Source organism: Aulonocara stuartgranti, assembly GCF_965226115.1.
Source record: "Aulonocara stuartgranti genome assembly, chromosome: 1".
Lineage (NCBI taxonomy): Eukaryota > Metazoa > Chordata > Actinopteri > Cichliformes > Cichlidae > Aulonocara > Aulonocara stuartgranti.
The window spans coordinates 40,605,635-40,619,564 of record NC_138939.1 but is presented as its reverse complement, the minus strand read 5'-3'; the positions used below and the strand labels follow the sequence as shown (position 1 = coordinate 40,619,564).

The 13,930-nt window shown below is 41.7% G+C and overlaps 1 protein-coding gene across 3 annotated transcripts in view; it reads left to right on the top strand.

Annotated features, from left to right (window-relative positions):
* The window catches only part of cemip (cell migration inducing hyaluronidase 1), a 156,770-nt gene that overhangs the window by 76,262 nt on the left and 66,578 nt on the right, over nucleotides 1-13,930 (top strand). For all 3 annotated transcript variants that reach the window (XM_082530610.1, XM_082530611.1, XM_082530612.1), the window contains exons 7-10: nucleotides 2,601-2,671; nucleotides 2,812-2,907; nucleotides 7,873-7,994; nucleotides 13,522-13,669. In XM_082530610.1, coding sequence (XP_082386736.1) covers nucleotides 2,601-2,671; nucleotides 2,812-2,907; nucleotides 7,873-7,994; nucleotides 13,522-13,669 — 437 coding nt within the window. The remainder of the gene's footprint in view (nucleotides 1-2,600; nucleotides 2,672-2,811; nucleotides 2,908-7,872; nucleotides 7,995-13,521; nucleotides 13,670-13,930) is intronic.

Genomic DNA, 13,930 nt, shown 5'->3' with positions numbered 1-13,930 from the left:
AACTTTGGGTCCTGCCCCACCTCCCAACTTATAGGACCTCAAGAGTATAAACCATCTAAAAAAGTGTCACCTTCTTATTCATCAATGATTGAAGAAAATAAAGACAACCCTAGATTTCTCTTCAGCATTGTAGCCCCACAAACTGTCGGAGCTCTGTTTACCCAACCATTCTTTTAACGCTCACTAGTAATGACTTCATGATTTTCTTCCCAAATACAATTTTAACTGTTAGAGAAAAAATTGCTCATAACTATCTAACAGATGGAACATTACGTACAGCTGCTTTCAATATTATTGATATTTATTTAGTCTTTTTTCCAATTGATCTTTCTGAGTCAACTTCAATAATTACTTCCTCCAAACCATCAACGTGTCTTTTAGACCCCATTCCTACAAAACTGCTCAAAGAAGTCCTGCCATTAATTAATTCTTTGATCTTAAATATGATCAACTATCTCTAATAATCAGCTATGTACCACAGGCCTTCAAGCTGGCTGTAGTTAAACCTTTACTCAAAAAGCATCTCTAGACCCAGCAGTCTTAGCTAATTATAGGCCAATCTCCAACCTTCCTTTATATCAAACATCCTTGAAAGAGTAGTTGTCAAACAGCTAACAGATCATCTGCAGAGGCTTATTGAAGAGTTTCAGTCAGGTTTCAGAGCTCATCACAGCACAGAAACAGCTTTAGTGAAGGTTACAAATGATCTTCTTATGGCCTCTGACAGTGGACTCATCTCTGTGCTTGTCCTGCTAGACCTCAGTGCAGCGTTCGATACTGTCGACCATAATATCCTATTAGAGCGATTAGAACATGCTGTAGGTATTACAGGTACTGCACTGCAGTGGTTTGTATCATATCTATCTAATAGACTCCAGTTTGTGCATGTAAATGGAGAGTCCTCTTCACACACTGAGGTTAATTATGGAGTTCCACAGGGTTCAGTGCTAGGACCAATTCTGTTTACATTATACATGCTTCCCTTAGGCAGCATCATTAGAAGACATAGCATACATTTACACTGCTATGCAGATGATACCCACTTTCATCGATCCATGAAGTCATTAAAACACTAATTAGTTAAACTGCAGGAATGTCTTAAAGACATAAAGCCCTGGATAACCTCTAATTTTCTGCTTCTAAATTCAGATAAAACTGGTTATTGTAGGTTATTATACTCGACTATGAAAATCTTAAAAACATGGTATCTAACCAGATACTTACTCTGGATAGAAAAACCTTGGCCTGCAATGACACCATGAGGGATCTTGGAGTCAGTTTTGACCGGGACATGTCCTTCAATGTGCATATTGAACAAATTCTAAAATCTCTAAAATCCTGTCTCAACATCATATCTTGTGGATTTATTCCAGGCTGGACGACTGTGATTCATTATTATCAGGATGTCCAAAAAACTCCCTGAAAAGCCTTCAGCTGATCCAAAATGCTGCAGCAAGAGTCCTGACAGGGACTAGAAAGAGAGAGCAGATTGCTCCTGTTTTGGCTTCCCTTCATTGGCTTCCTGTTAAATCCAGAAACAAATTCAAAATCCTGCTCCTCACATACAAGGTCTTAAATAATAAGGCCCCATCTTATCTTAATGACCTTGTAGTACCATATCACCCTATTAGAGCACTTCGCTCTCGTACTGCAGGCTTACTTGTTGTTTCTAGAGTATTTTAAAATAGGAGGCAGAGCCTCCAGCTTTCAGGCCCCCTTCTGTTAAACCAGCTCTTAACCTTTTTTCACTCACCAACTGTTTATACACCACTCTACATTTAATTATGAGTTATAATTATTTTCTAGCTCTCTTCTACAGCCTGTCTTTTGTCTTGTTTCCATCCCCTCACCCCCAACCAATCACAGCAGATGGCCCCGCCCCTCCCTGAGCCTGGTTCTGCTGGAAGTTTCTTCCTGTTAAAAAGGAGTTTTTCTTTCTCACTGTCACCAAAGTGCTTGCTCATAGGGGGTCATCTGACTGTTGGGGTTTTCTCTGTATGTATTATTGTGGGGTCTTTACCTTACAGTATAAAACTCCTCAAGGCGACTGTTGTTGTGATTTGGTGCTATATAAATACAATTGTATTTAATTCTTCTCAGAAAGAGGTCACTGTGCTTAAGGGAAGCAGACTGGACCATGATTGGGTTCTTTATTAATGTCCTGTAGTTACAAGAGAGGGATCAACATGTTTTAGTTTCAGAAGTCATTCCCTTGCTGTCACTACTTCTGAGAGAACCTCATCCTGTGAATGCAAACGCAGTTGCATTCACAGTTGAGTTGAGCTGTCAGCACAATGACAGCATTATTTTATTGGTCTTGTTGAATCTTGAAACAAGATTTGAAAACTTTGGGTTCTGCAACATGGCACACGCTGAACCTGTGAAAAGAACAATCATTATTGGCAGTTCTTAGTCCAGACAGTTTTGCTTCTGGCTCAGCTTCATTTCTTATTCATTTCATCTCTCGCTTCTGTTCTTTCTGTGCCTTCTGTACATTTTTTCATTCCACTCTCTGCCCTCGTTCTACTGCTTTCATCTGTCTGATTTGCTACCATTTTCTGGCTTCTTTCTTCATATGCTTTTTTTTTTGTTATCTACAGGCATCCCTGGACCTTTATAGTGACAAAAGGTGATGTGTCTTCTGTTGTGGAGGACACTGCTGTCTATCAAGGTAGGAATTTTTTTTTTTTTTTAAAAACCTAACCCTGCCACTAGCATGATTTTAATGGGATATGACATGATCAAAGCATTTTTCATCCAGGAAACCCAGCAAGTTTTATGTTACGGCACTAACAGCATTTGTTGTAACAGGGACTAAGGCGTCTTCAGAGGCCCGGAGCGCTCAAGTTTTTCAGTCAAGTTTTGGGGAGCATTTCACCGTCACCGCCAGCAGCCAGTGGGTCCAAGGTAACTCTGCGGACACATAGCCACACCAGTGTTTCTTTCTGAAAAGAATGGGAGAGCAGATACACAGACAAAAGTATGCAGCGCCTCAGTGTCTCTCAAGATGTTAAACACCACTTAGTTTTTATCAGGGACACACTGCCATCCAAAATAAATGCAGCAGAAGTCATTTGGATTTAACCACAATGGTACCCAAAGAATAGGGGCAGCCAAAGCAACAGGTTTTACTGGTGCACTAATATGAACAGAGCCTTTTCCCTTATAGAGCCTGTTTCCAGTGCTCTTTACCTTGCTAGTTATACCATATACATATATATCTCCCAAAACTTGCACTAGTGACCACAAACCTTTGTTACAGTCACCCACAAGGGTAGCCCAAACAGTTCCCATTATTACCAACTAAGTAATGAACAATGGTTTGTTTTTTTGTTTTTTTACATACAGTGGCTTGCAAAAGTATTCGGCCCCCTTGAACTTTCCCACATTTTGTCACATTACAGCCACAAACATGAATCAATGTTATTGTAATTGCACGTGAAGGACCAACACAAAGTGGTGCACACGTGAGAAGTGGAACAAAATCACACATGATTCCAAACATTTTTTACAAATAAATAACTGCAAAGTGGGGTGTGTGTAATTATTCAGCCCCGAGTCAATACTTTGTAGAACCAGCTTTTGCTGCAGTTCCAGCTGCCAGTCTTTTAGGGTCTGTCTCTACCAGCTGTGCACATCTACAGACTGAAATCTTTGCCCATTCTTCTTTGAAACAGCTCCAGCTCAGTCAGATTAGATGGACAGCGTTTGTGAACAGCAGTTTTCAGATCTTGCCACAGATTCTCGATTGGATTTAGATCTGGACTTTGACTGGGCCATTCTAACACATGGATATGTTTTGTTTTAAACCGTCCCATCGTTGCCCTGGCTTCATGTTTAGGGTCGCCCCAGTCTCAAGTCTTTTGCAGACTCCAAGAGGTTTTCTTCCAAGACTGCCCTGTATTTGGCTCCATCCATCTTCCCATCAACTCTGACCAGCTTCCCTGTCCCTGCTGAAGAGAAGCACCCCCCCAGAGCATGATGCTGCCACCACCATATCTGACAGTGGGGATGGTGTGTTCAGAGTGATGTGCAGTGTTAGTTTTCCACACATAGCGTTTTGCATTTTGGTCTCATCTGACCAGAGCACCTTCTTCCACATGTTTGCTGTGTCCCCACATGGCTTGTGGCAAACTGCAAACTGGACTTCTTATGGTTTTCTGTTAACAATGGCTTTCTTCTTGCCACTCTTCCATAAAGGCCAACGTTGTGCAGTCGTGCACTGCACAACGTTGGCCTAATAGTTGTCCTATGGACAGATTCCCCCACCTGAGCTGTAGATCTCTGCAGCTCGTCCAGAGTCACCATGGGCCTCTTGGCTGCATTTCTGATCAGCGCTCTCCTTGTTCGGCCTGTGAGTTTAGGTGGACGGCCTTGTCTTGGTAGGTTTACAGTTGTGCCATACTCCTTCCATTTCTGAATGATGGCTTGAACAGTGCTCCGTGCGATGTTTGAGGCTTGGGAAATCTTTTTGTAGCCTAAGCCTGCTTTAAATTTCTCAGTAACTTTATCCCTGACTTGTCTGCTGTGTTCAAGGTTCAAGGTTCTTTATTTGTCACATGCATAGTTATACAAGTATAACACACAGTGAAATGTAGCCTGACACGCTCCTCGACATGTGCAAAAAACATGTGCAAAAACTTCATGGTGTTGTTGCTCCCAATATTCTCTTAGACAACCTCTGAGGCCGTCGCAGAGCAGCTGTATTTGTACTGACATTAGATCACACACAGGTGCACTCTATTTAGTCATTAGCACCCATCAGGCAACGTCTATGTGCAACTGACTGCACTCAGACTAAAGGGGGCTGAATAATTACGAACACCCCACTTTGCAGTTATTTATTTGTAACAAATGTTTGGAGTCATGTCTGATTTTCGTTCCACTTCTCACGTGTGCACCACTTTGTGTTGGTCTTTCACCTGGAATTCCAATAACATTGATTCATGTTTGTGGCTGTAATGTGACAAAATGTGGGAAAGTTCAAGGGGGCCGAACACTTTTGCAAGTCACTGTATGTAAAAAAACAAAAAAACAAACCATTGTTCATTACTACTTACTAATTGTACGATCGCTAGCTTAGCCTGGTTATGTGTAATTTGAACGTTTAAACGAATTACACATTATAGATTTTGGGAACATAACATAAGCCACATGGACACTGAAGACATCAGAAACTGCTGTAAAATGGAAGAATTCCCACATGTGACCGAAATGGAAGCATTCACAGAACAGAGCAAGATGTAGAAGTAGCTGAGGTCATGAAGCCAGCAACACGTTACATTTGTTAGCAGTTAAGAGAAGGAAAAACATCACTTTACTACACTCCTGTGATCACCACACTGTCCTCCTGGAAAGTTCTAGTTATCAGCTGTTACATGCTGTGGGGCTGTGCTACATCTTAGCAGTTATCTTGGCTGTAGCCACATGGCTACTCTAGAATGAAAGAAAGTCTCTATGCTCCATGTTTTTTAAAACATAGAAACATTTTCCATCAAACTGTTATATTGTTACAGGCTGCCGGGGTGCAACATAGCTAACACAAGCAAAATCTTCATGCTTTTGTTTCAGGCAGACTGGCTCATGTTATTGACACTGGGTACTATTGTTGCACTGCAGACACACAGAGGTAGTTGTGGCAGCTTCTGACCAGTAAATGTCCTGCACAAGTGTTGCAATGACACATTGTGCTATAATAAAAAACTACTTCATATCTGAAGGACTTCTGTGTTTAAGATTCACACTACAGCTTAGTGCAACAACAAGGCAGAACATGTAACAATATTATTACAGGGAAATATTAAATTCCAAGTAGAACCTGGTGTTCTTTGTAGGTATCTATGCAGTGTGGTGAGATACAATAAACACACCCAGACAAATCCTGGCATCCCCACGATACTCTGAGCATTGCTTGATTGCTGTCCATCTTCCAGGCCAGGCTGTGTTAGCTACTATCAGCTTACAGTCTGGTTGCTTTGCTAATTAGCTGCTCACCTCACCAACAGGCAGTAACATTTTCTGCTGTCAAAAGTATTTTGTAGGGACAAATATACAAATAAACAGCCCATCCCCCCCTGCTTGGAGTATAGACTCAGTATCTCGACTCCAACCTCTGTCGCTGCAACATTGGTGTTACAGAGGAATATAGTCAGTAAACTGTGTTCAATCAAACAAAGTGCAGCAACATATTGCTGACATAGACTATATTTGCTGTGTCAATAAGCTATGTTAATGCCTCGTCAGTGCTACATCTTTTCAGTGGGAAAACAATGTTTGTGCTACATAATGTCTCTCCAGTCAGATCGTGCAGACAGAGAAAAGGCGTTGGTGAAACAGAGGTGTGCGACATCATCCCGAGGTCTTGCTCAGGAAAAAGCTACATTAAATCTGTGTGGGTAGTACTAAGAAACAGAGAAACAATCGCTTCCCAATATGCAAACACCTACCACTACCCACACAGAGGATATACATCGGCAATATATTGGTGTGCTAAATAGGTAGCGTTAGTAGGTAGTTGAGTGGTAGTCAGCAGAGCTTCAGGGCCGTCCATAGTCCTTCATTTAGCTCTTTCAGCCGTTTATTAAAGTCTTCATCAGGAGTGGCAGAGGAGTTTCTTATAAAAAAAATAAGGGCCAGAGCTCTGCTTCCTCACAAAGATGCACCTCAGAAAGAAGACTTACACCAGATCAGGTTCCCTTCAGTTCACACAAGACCATCAGGGTGTCTGATCTGGAATCAAAGGTCTTTCCTCTGACACAAACTTGCCCAAAGCACTTAATTATTTCAAGAGTCTGTTCAGTTTGGAAATCTCGTTCTTTATGATCACCTTGTTTAATTTTCCCAAGATTTTACGCCTGATGCCCTTCCTGACGCAACCCTCCTCATTTATCTGAGCTGACTCGTGGTTCTCATGGGTGGGTTAAAAAGAGACATGCAGATGGACAGATGGCAGCAATTTTTTCAAAAAGGATAGAAATGGCTTTGTTGAAAACATACTTTAAGAAGAGGGAGGAACATAGGATGACCTATAAGAGTGGATAACGGTGCATACAGGTGGACAGAAGGTGCAATCTCAAAGAGACAGGAGACTGCAAGCTGCTGTCAGGCAACAATGTAGTTAGTCAGCATCAGATAGTAGTCTGTAGGATAACTCTGGACATGAAGAAGAGAAAGTAAGTGAAGGCTGAGGCAAAGATTAAATGGTGAAAGGTTGTAATAGAGTTCAGCGAGGACACTAGTCAGCACGCTGCACAGCAGCACCTGCAGAATATGGTCATTCTTCAGCTGTTGCCAGAGAAATCCTGGGGATCCCCACAACGCTTTGTGTTGACTTAAAACAGAAAATATTTTTAGCATTCACACACCACTGAATGCACCAGAGAGCAACATGCGGTTAGTATTGTGCCCGAGGATATTTGGTACGCAGAACAGAGCAGCCAGGAATCGAACCACCAACCTCCTGGTTAGTAGGTGACCTGTTCTAACACCCGAGCTACACCATTTATTTTCTTAATCATATGAGCTGATCTGATATCAGTCTGGGTGGAGTCCTTTTTTCTCCCCGTCTTTCCTCATATTGTGTATTTCCATTGTTCTACCTCTCCGACCCGTCTTCCCTATGTGATGTTTGTGTAATGTATGTATGTTCGGAAGGGTAAGATGGCGCTGGTTGCCAGCAGCCTTAACCCAATTTCCTTCAGGATCAGTAAAGTATTATCAATCAATCAGTATGTCGTTATGTCAGCTCAGCTCTCCAGTATTTCATTTGGGCACCGGGTATTCTGTCCGAGCTGTAATTGATTGGTGATGTCATCCCCACATCATCTTCCCACCAATATAGAAGTGTGTGTTTGTGTTTCTTTGTGTCTACAGAGGCAGAATGGTCAAACTGGTTTGACAGGGATGATGAAAGGGGATCTGGAGACTGGGAGAAATTGTCTGATCTGCATAAAGCCTATCCAGACCGCCTATGTAGCAGCCCGCTGGACATTCAGGTAAAGATATTCTTAGAGAACAACACAACCTAACTTACAATAAGTGACACTTTCATTAGGAGTAAGACAATGCAATTAAGCATCAATACGCTCAAGAAAAAGAGGAATCTAAATGAAATGAGTTTATCTTTCACAGAAAATACTAAGAAATAAATTCAGTGTGTATTTCACGATCCAACGTTGGTTCCTAAAAGTTCAATTTAAAATATTACTACTGTCCCTAATTAAAAGTTCTCACTATTAATGTGTTAATGACTCCATCCTTGCATCTATGCTTGGATGTGTGCGTTAATGTTAACTTGCTGAACTTTACTGCAGTGCATCCAAAAAGTATTCACTCGTTCCACATTTTGTCACGTTACAACCTCCAAAGTGGATGGAATTAATATTTCATGTCAAAATTCTACATATGTGACATAATAAAAAATTGAAATACAACACGTGCATAAGTATTGCGTCCAGCTTCCACTGGTGATCTGTTGCAGCCATCTGATCATCTGTCAGATGTCTGCAAACTGATTGGAGTCCACCTGTGGTCAGCTCAGTGGGTTGGCCATGATTCAGAAAGGCACTCACAAAAGCTGAACTTTTTGGAAGGTTTGATTCCTTCGAGTCACTGAACAAACTGCTCCACACTTCTAAAGCATACCAGCTCCTTCAACCGTGCTGCCGTAGAGAATCCATCTGGAAATCATTCCTACCGTTGATATAAAGCCGTATAATAACTCTCTATTCTGTGACAGGTGAACACACCTGTCAGGCAGAAGATCCCAAACATATTTTTGTATTATACCCTCACGCAGCTGTTTTTCTTACATTTATTGTGTAGATATTATTTATGAATGCAAATTTCACTTCAGCAAGAAATATAACCCCCAGCTGTGCACCAGTCACACCAATCATATTAAGGCATATTATGTGGTTAGTATTGTAAATCACTGGTCTGACTTCACATGCATACTTGAGTAACATCCTAGTCTTAACCCATAGAGTTAACCATTATATCTGCACATTAATCTTTAATAGCTTCAACTCTTCTGCGAGGCTTTCCACAAGGTCTGTGAGTGTTGGAGAATTTTCGATCATTCTTCCAAAAGTGCATTTGTGAGGTCAGACTGACGTTGGCCTGGCTCACAGTCACCGTTCTAATTCATCCCAAAGGTCTTGATTCATGCTCATCAGGTAAACATATCCTCAAATCAGATTCTGTTCATCTGGATGTGGTGTTGTTTTAATGGCCACGTGAAGACAATCAACTTTCTGGGCTGAGGTCAGAACTTTGTGCAGGCCAGTCACGTTCTTCCACACCAAACTCACTCATCCATGGACCTTGCTTTGTGCACTGGTGTCCGGTCATGTTGGAACAGGAAGGAGGCCATCCCTAAAGCTGTTCCCACAAATTTGGGAGAAAAAAAACTGTCCAAAATGTCTTGTTACGCTAAATCGTTTAGAGTTTCTTTCATTGGATCTACGTTTGGATGTCTGTAGGGACTGACTCTGCAGAAAGTTGGTGACCTCTGTGCACCATGCACCTCAGCATCCGCTGACTCCACTCTGTGAGTTTATGGGTCCTACCACTTTGTTTCTGAGTTGCTGTTCTTCCTTTAATTTAATTGAATGTGCTTAGATTTTTAATATTAATGTATGTTTGCCCATTGTGATCACGAGTATTGTTAAAAAAACAACTGTTAATCATAGTGGTGAGTGGTGTAAATCACCATAAAACCATAAAACAAACAGGAGGCTGAGCTATCACAAAGCAGCTTTTATTTAGTTGTCTGGTAATAGTTTGTGATTTGTTTAGCCTTTTAGTTTGAACTAGGGATGGTCTTTAATTGCATTGCTCATGGCTCTAAAATCGGAGCAAAGAGCTGGCCCCAGGAAACAAAATGAAACAAAGAAATGTGCTGTCCTATTCTGCAGTTTCTGAATTCCCTAAGAAGTGTAGAAATCTCTGTGCGACCTTCATACATTTTATACAGTCAGCTTGCTGTTGATATAATTCACCAATAATACTAGATCATCACTGACTGAAAAGGCATTTTATGCATCTCTTTGTAACCATCTTCCTCTTTCACGTTTACAAGGTCACAAGCTTAGATCTGTCACTGAACAGTCAATTTTCTTCAATAGAAGTAATTCTGCTTATATACAGGTTCACTGTCAGCTTGTACTACGCTTTAGATGATTTACAGTAACCCTGACATTATCTTGTACCATATCTTGATCTTCTTTTAGCTTCTCCCTTTAGGCGACACCACAGCATACCATCTGCCTCTGTCTTATCCAATCGCTGGCATTCTCCTCTGTCATGCCGACCCTCTTCATCTCCTCCTTCACTACATCGATTAAACTTCTCGGATGTGTTCCTCTTTTCTCGCTGCCTGGCAGCTCCATCATCAATGTCCTTTGCCCATTATATCCACTGTCCCACTGCACAAGTCCAAACCATCACAGTCGTGTCTCTAACTTTGTCTCCAAACCGCTCAATTTGAGCTGCTGCTTTTAATCTTGTCGATCCTGGTCACTCTCAAAGGAATTGTTTGCAAATTCAAGTCTGCCACCACCAGCTCAGCCTCCAGTCTTTTTGTCAGTACTACTGTCTCCAAACCAGACATCATAGCAAGGATACCATCTTTCACTCTTGCTGCTATCCCTCTGTCACAAATCACCCCTGACACTCATCTCGACCCACTCCACCTTTTGGATGGCATGTATTTAAACTCATCTACCTTCGCTACCTCTTACCCCTTGCTTTTCCACTGTTACACCTCACTCTCATTCACACGCATGTATCTGTCTCGCTTCGGCTGAGTTTCATTCCTCTTCTCCCTACAGCATATCTCAACCTCTCCACTTGCTCCCTAGTCTCATTACACATCACAATATCATCTGCAAACACCGCAACCTACGGAGACTCCAGCCTGACCTCATCTGTCAGCCTCTCCATCAGTATTGCAAACAGGAAGGAGATCGCAGCTGATTCCTGATATGATCCCCTCCTCACCTTGAAGTCATCTGTCACTTCTTTTGCACGCCTTAAAAGTGTCTCACTGTCCTGCACCACCCTCACATACTTTTGTGCCACTTCTGACTCCCTTATGCAGTACAAAAGTTTCTCTCTGAGCACAATACCATATGCTTTCTCTCGATCCACAAGACACAGTGCAACTGCTTTAACTCCTTCTGACCTTCTCTACACTTCTGCATCAGCACTCTCAAAGTAAACATCTAGTAGTAGTAGTAGTGGCCTGGAGCCATACTGCTGCTTGCTGATCTTTTCATGTATCCTTAACCTGCATGTCATGTGACTTTTCCATGTTATGTAATGTGATGTTTGTGTATTGCATGTACGGTCTAGGTATCTATCTTAATTTCCCCTTGGGGATAAATAAAGTCTCTCTGACTCTGACCTACATCATTAGCCCCCCAAGCCCAGGGGTTTTCTTTTTAAGGTTTAAGTCTTTATTGTCCAAAGAAAACTTTGGACTCTATGGATAAAACAAGGGAAATTTAAAATAAAATCTTTCTCTAATACTAGATCAAAGTAAGACATAAAAATAACTCTGTTACACTTAAAACACTGCAAAAGGAAATCAACCTCCTCACTGGATGTGCCACAAACTGTAACCTTTCAAATATAATGGCAAGTTTCATTTCAATAACAGATGAAGCCTGATTTTGTGACTAAAATAAAACCATGCTAGTAAATTGCCCCCTGGAGGATAGCCCAAAAACCTTGTAGCAATGCTAAAGTCAGGTTAAAAGTGTCTCAGTGAAGAGTCACTACACCGGGGTCAGCTGAGGCTGCTCCTGTGAGCAGTTGTCTTTGGCCAGTTGGACGAACAGATCTGTCCTCAGTCAAACATGGCTGCAACATGAGTGTACTGCTGGGACATGTCACAGCCAGCTGTTAGCTTTCCATGTGATGCCAGGCCTGCAGTTCTGGCATGCTGATTCCAACAACCATACTACCAGTTCCCTTATGTCTCTTTTGTTCCTTTGCTGAACTGAACTTAAAAAAAAAAAAATTAGTTTTAGGTTTTCTGGCTTTCTTTCTTATGAGGGGCTTTAAATGATGAAGATTTAGAGAGCCCGCGTGCCTCTGAACAGGTTCACGGAAAAAATGACAACGTCTGTGTCATGGTCGGCTGTGTGGCAGGCAGGAGTGGTGGACCCAAAATGCAGGACTCTTAGGAAACGAGGTTTCAACTGAAAATGCAGCTTTATTGCTGGAACAAAACTTCAACATAAAATAAAACTCACAAAAGCAAACAAAACTCTAAACTGAGATGCAGGACTGGAAATCAACACACAGCAAGTGAGGGTGAACAGCCGTTAACGACACAACGCTGACACAAAGACACACTGGGCTTAAATACACTGAGGGAGTCATCAAGGAATTAGAGACAGAAGGGGGACACAGCTGGGAGAAATAAGACCTAACGAGACAGGGAGAGCAAAGCCGGAACACTGACATCAGACAGGAACAAGAACCTTCAAAGTAAAACAGGAAACAAAACACACTTTACTAAGACACGGACTAGACAGAGAGAGACAGACTTGACACTGACCAAAGTCTACTAAATAATCATCATAATCAAAACAGTATCACTGATAAATCAAATCATAAATCATAATCTAGAAAAACACCAAAGCATGAAAAACAGAAAGCTGGGTCAACATGACCCAGAACCGTGACAGTCCTAAGTTTGCCGTTCTCATTCTAAAACAGCAGGATCTCTAGTTCTAGCAGCCAAGTGGTGTTCTTCCAGTATGTTGTGTAATTTGGGTCAAATTTGTTTTGGATTATCTGACACATCCTGAAGGTATGTGAAGAGGCTCAGTGCCAGATGCTAAATGTCTATACTTTCCTCTCGCTTTAGTGGTCACAGCACAGTTTGCTGAGTTTAAGAGGTCACAGTTTTATTATTGCCCCTGTTGGAAAGTTTAATCAGAAGCAGGGATTTACAGCAATTGAAACGGTCAAGCAAAGGTTACCACATAAATTTATAGATTATCATTAAATAACTGAAACCGCATATGAAAACAAGGAGAGTTGGCAGTTTGTGCTACGCTGGCCTTTCCGCTGTGTTGTTCCATGCTGCTGCACCACTTTCCCCAGCATTGCTGTTGGGCCCCAGTACCTTATCAGTAGGCTAAAATAATTAAGTAAGGTGCATGCTATTCTTTCTGTGACAGCTGTTTGAAAATGAATGAGGTTAGAGTTCCAAAAATGAAATTCCTGCTGTTTGCCAATAACATAAGCCAGCCAGCAGACAAATTTCAGATGTAGTTTATGAAAACAAACACGTTTAGAAGCCACCCAATAAAAGAAAATGTCCTATTGCCAAGTCACCAGACATTTCTCTGTCTTTTTCTCTCAAGCTGTGAGCAAGCATGTTGCCCAACATTTTGAGACGGTCCTCTTGAGGACAGTTGACAGCTGGAATAAAACCAACAGTGTGTCGCAAAATGTAAAAATAGCACTTTTTATCCACGTGTCTCTCATGTTTCCACTGTCCAGGCTGAAACCCATGACGGCATTCCATCCAACCAGACGGGAGATGTGATCCACAAGAAACACAAGGACTATGGCTTTGTCTGTCTCAACAAAGACCAGACTCATGGCCTGTGTCACAACTACAGGGTCCGCTTCCTCTGTGGAAAACTAGGTATAATCATTTGACTGTGTATATTGTGTTTATACCTTTAAGCGTAGCACGAGTATATATTTTCCACTCGTAGACTTCTTCTCACAGTACACCATACCCCTGCATTTTTGCCCTGTTTCCCTTCCTTAAGAATGGCTTCTTGACAGCCACTGACATCATTTCTGACGAGGCTTTGATAAACTGATGGTCCAGACATAGCTCGCAGGTCCTGCATCAGGTCTTTTCTTATTTCTTAAGAACACGAATTTCAGGTATTGATCA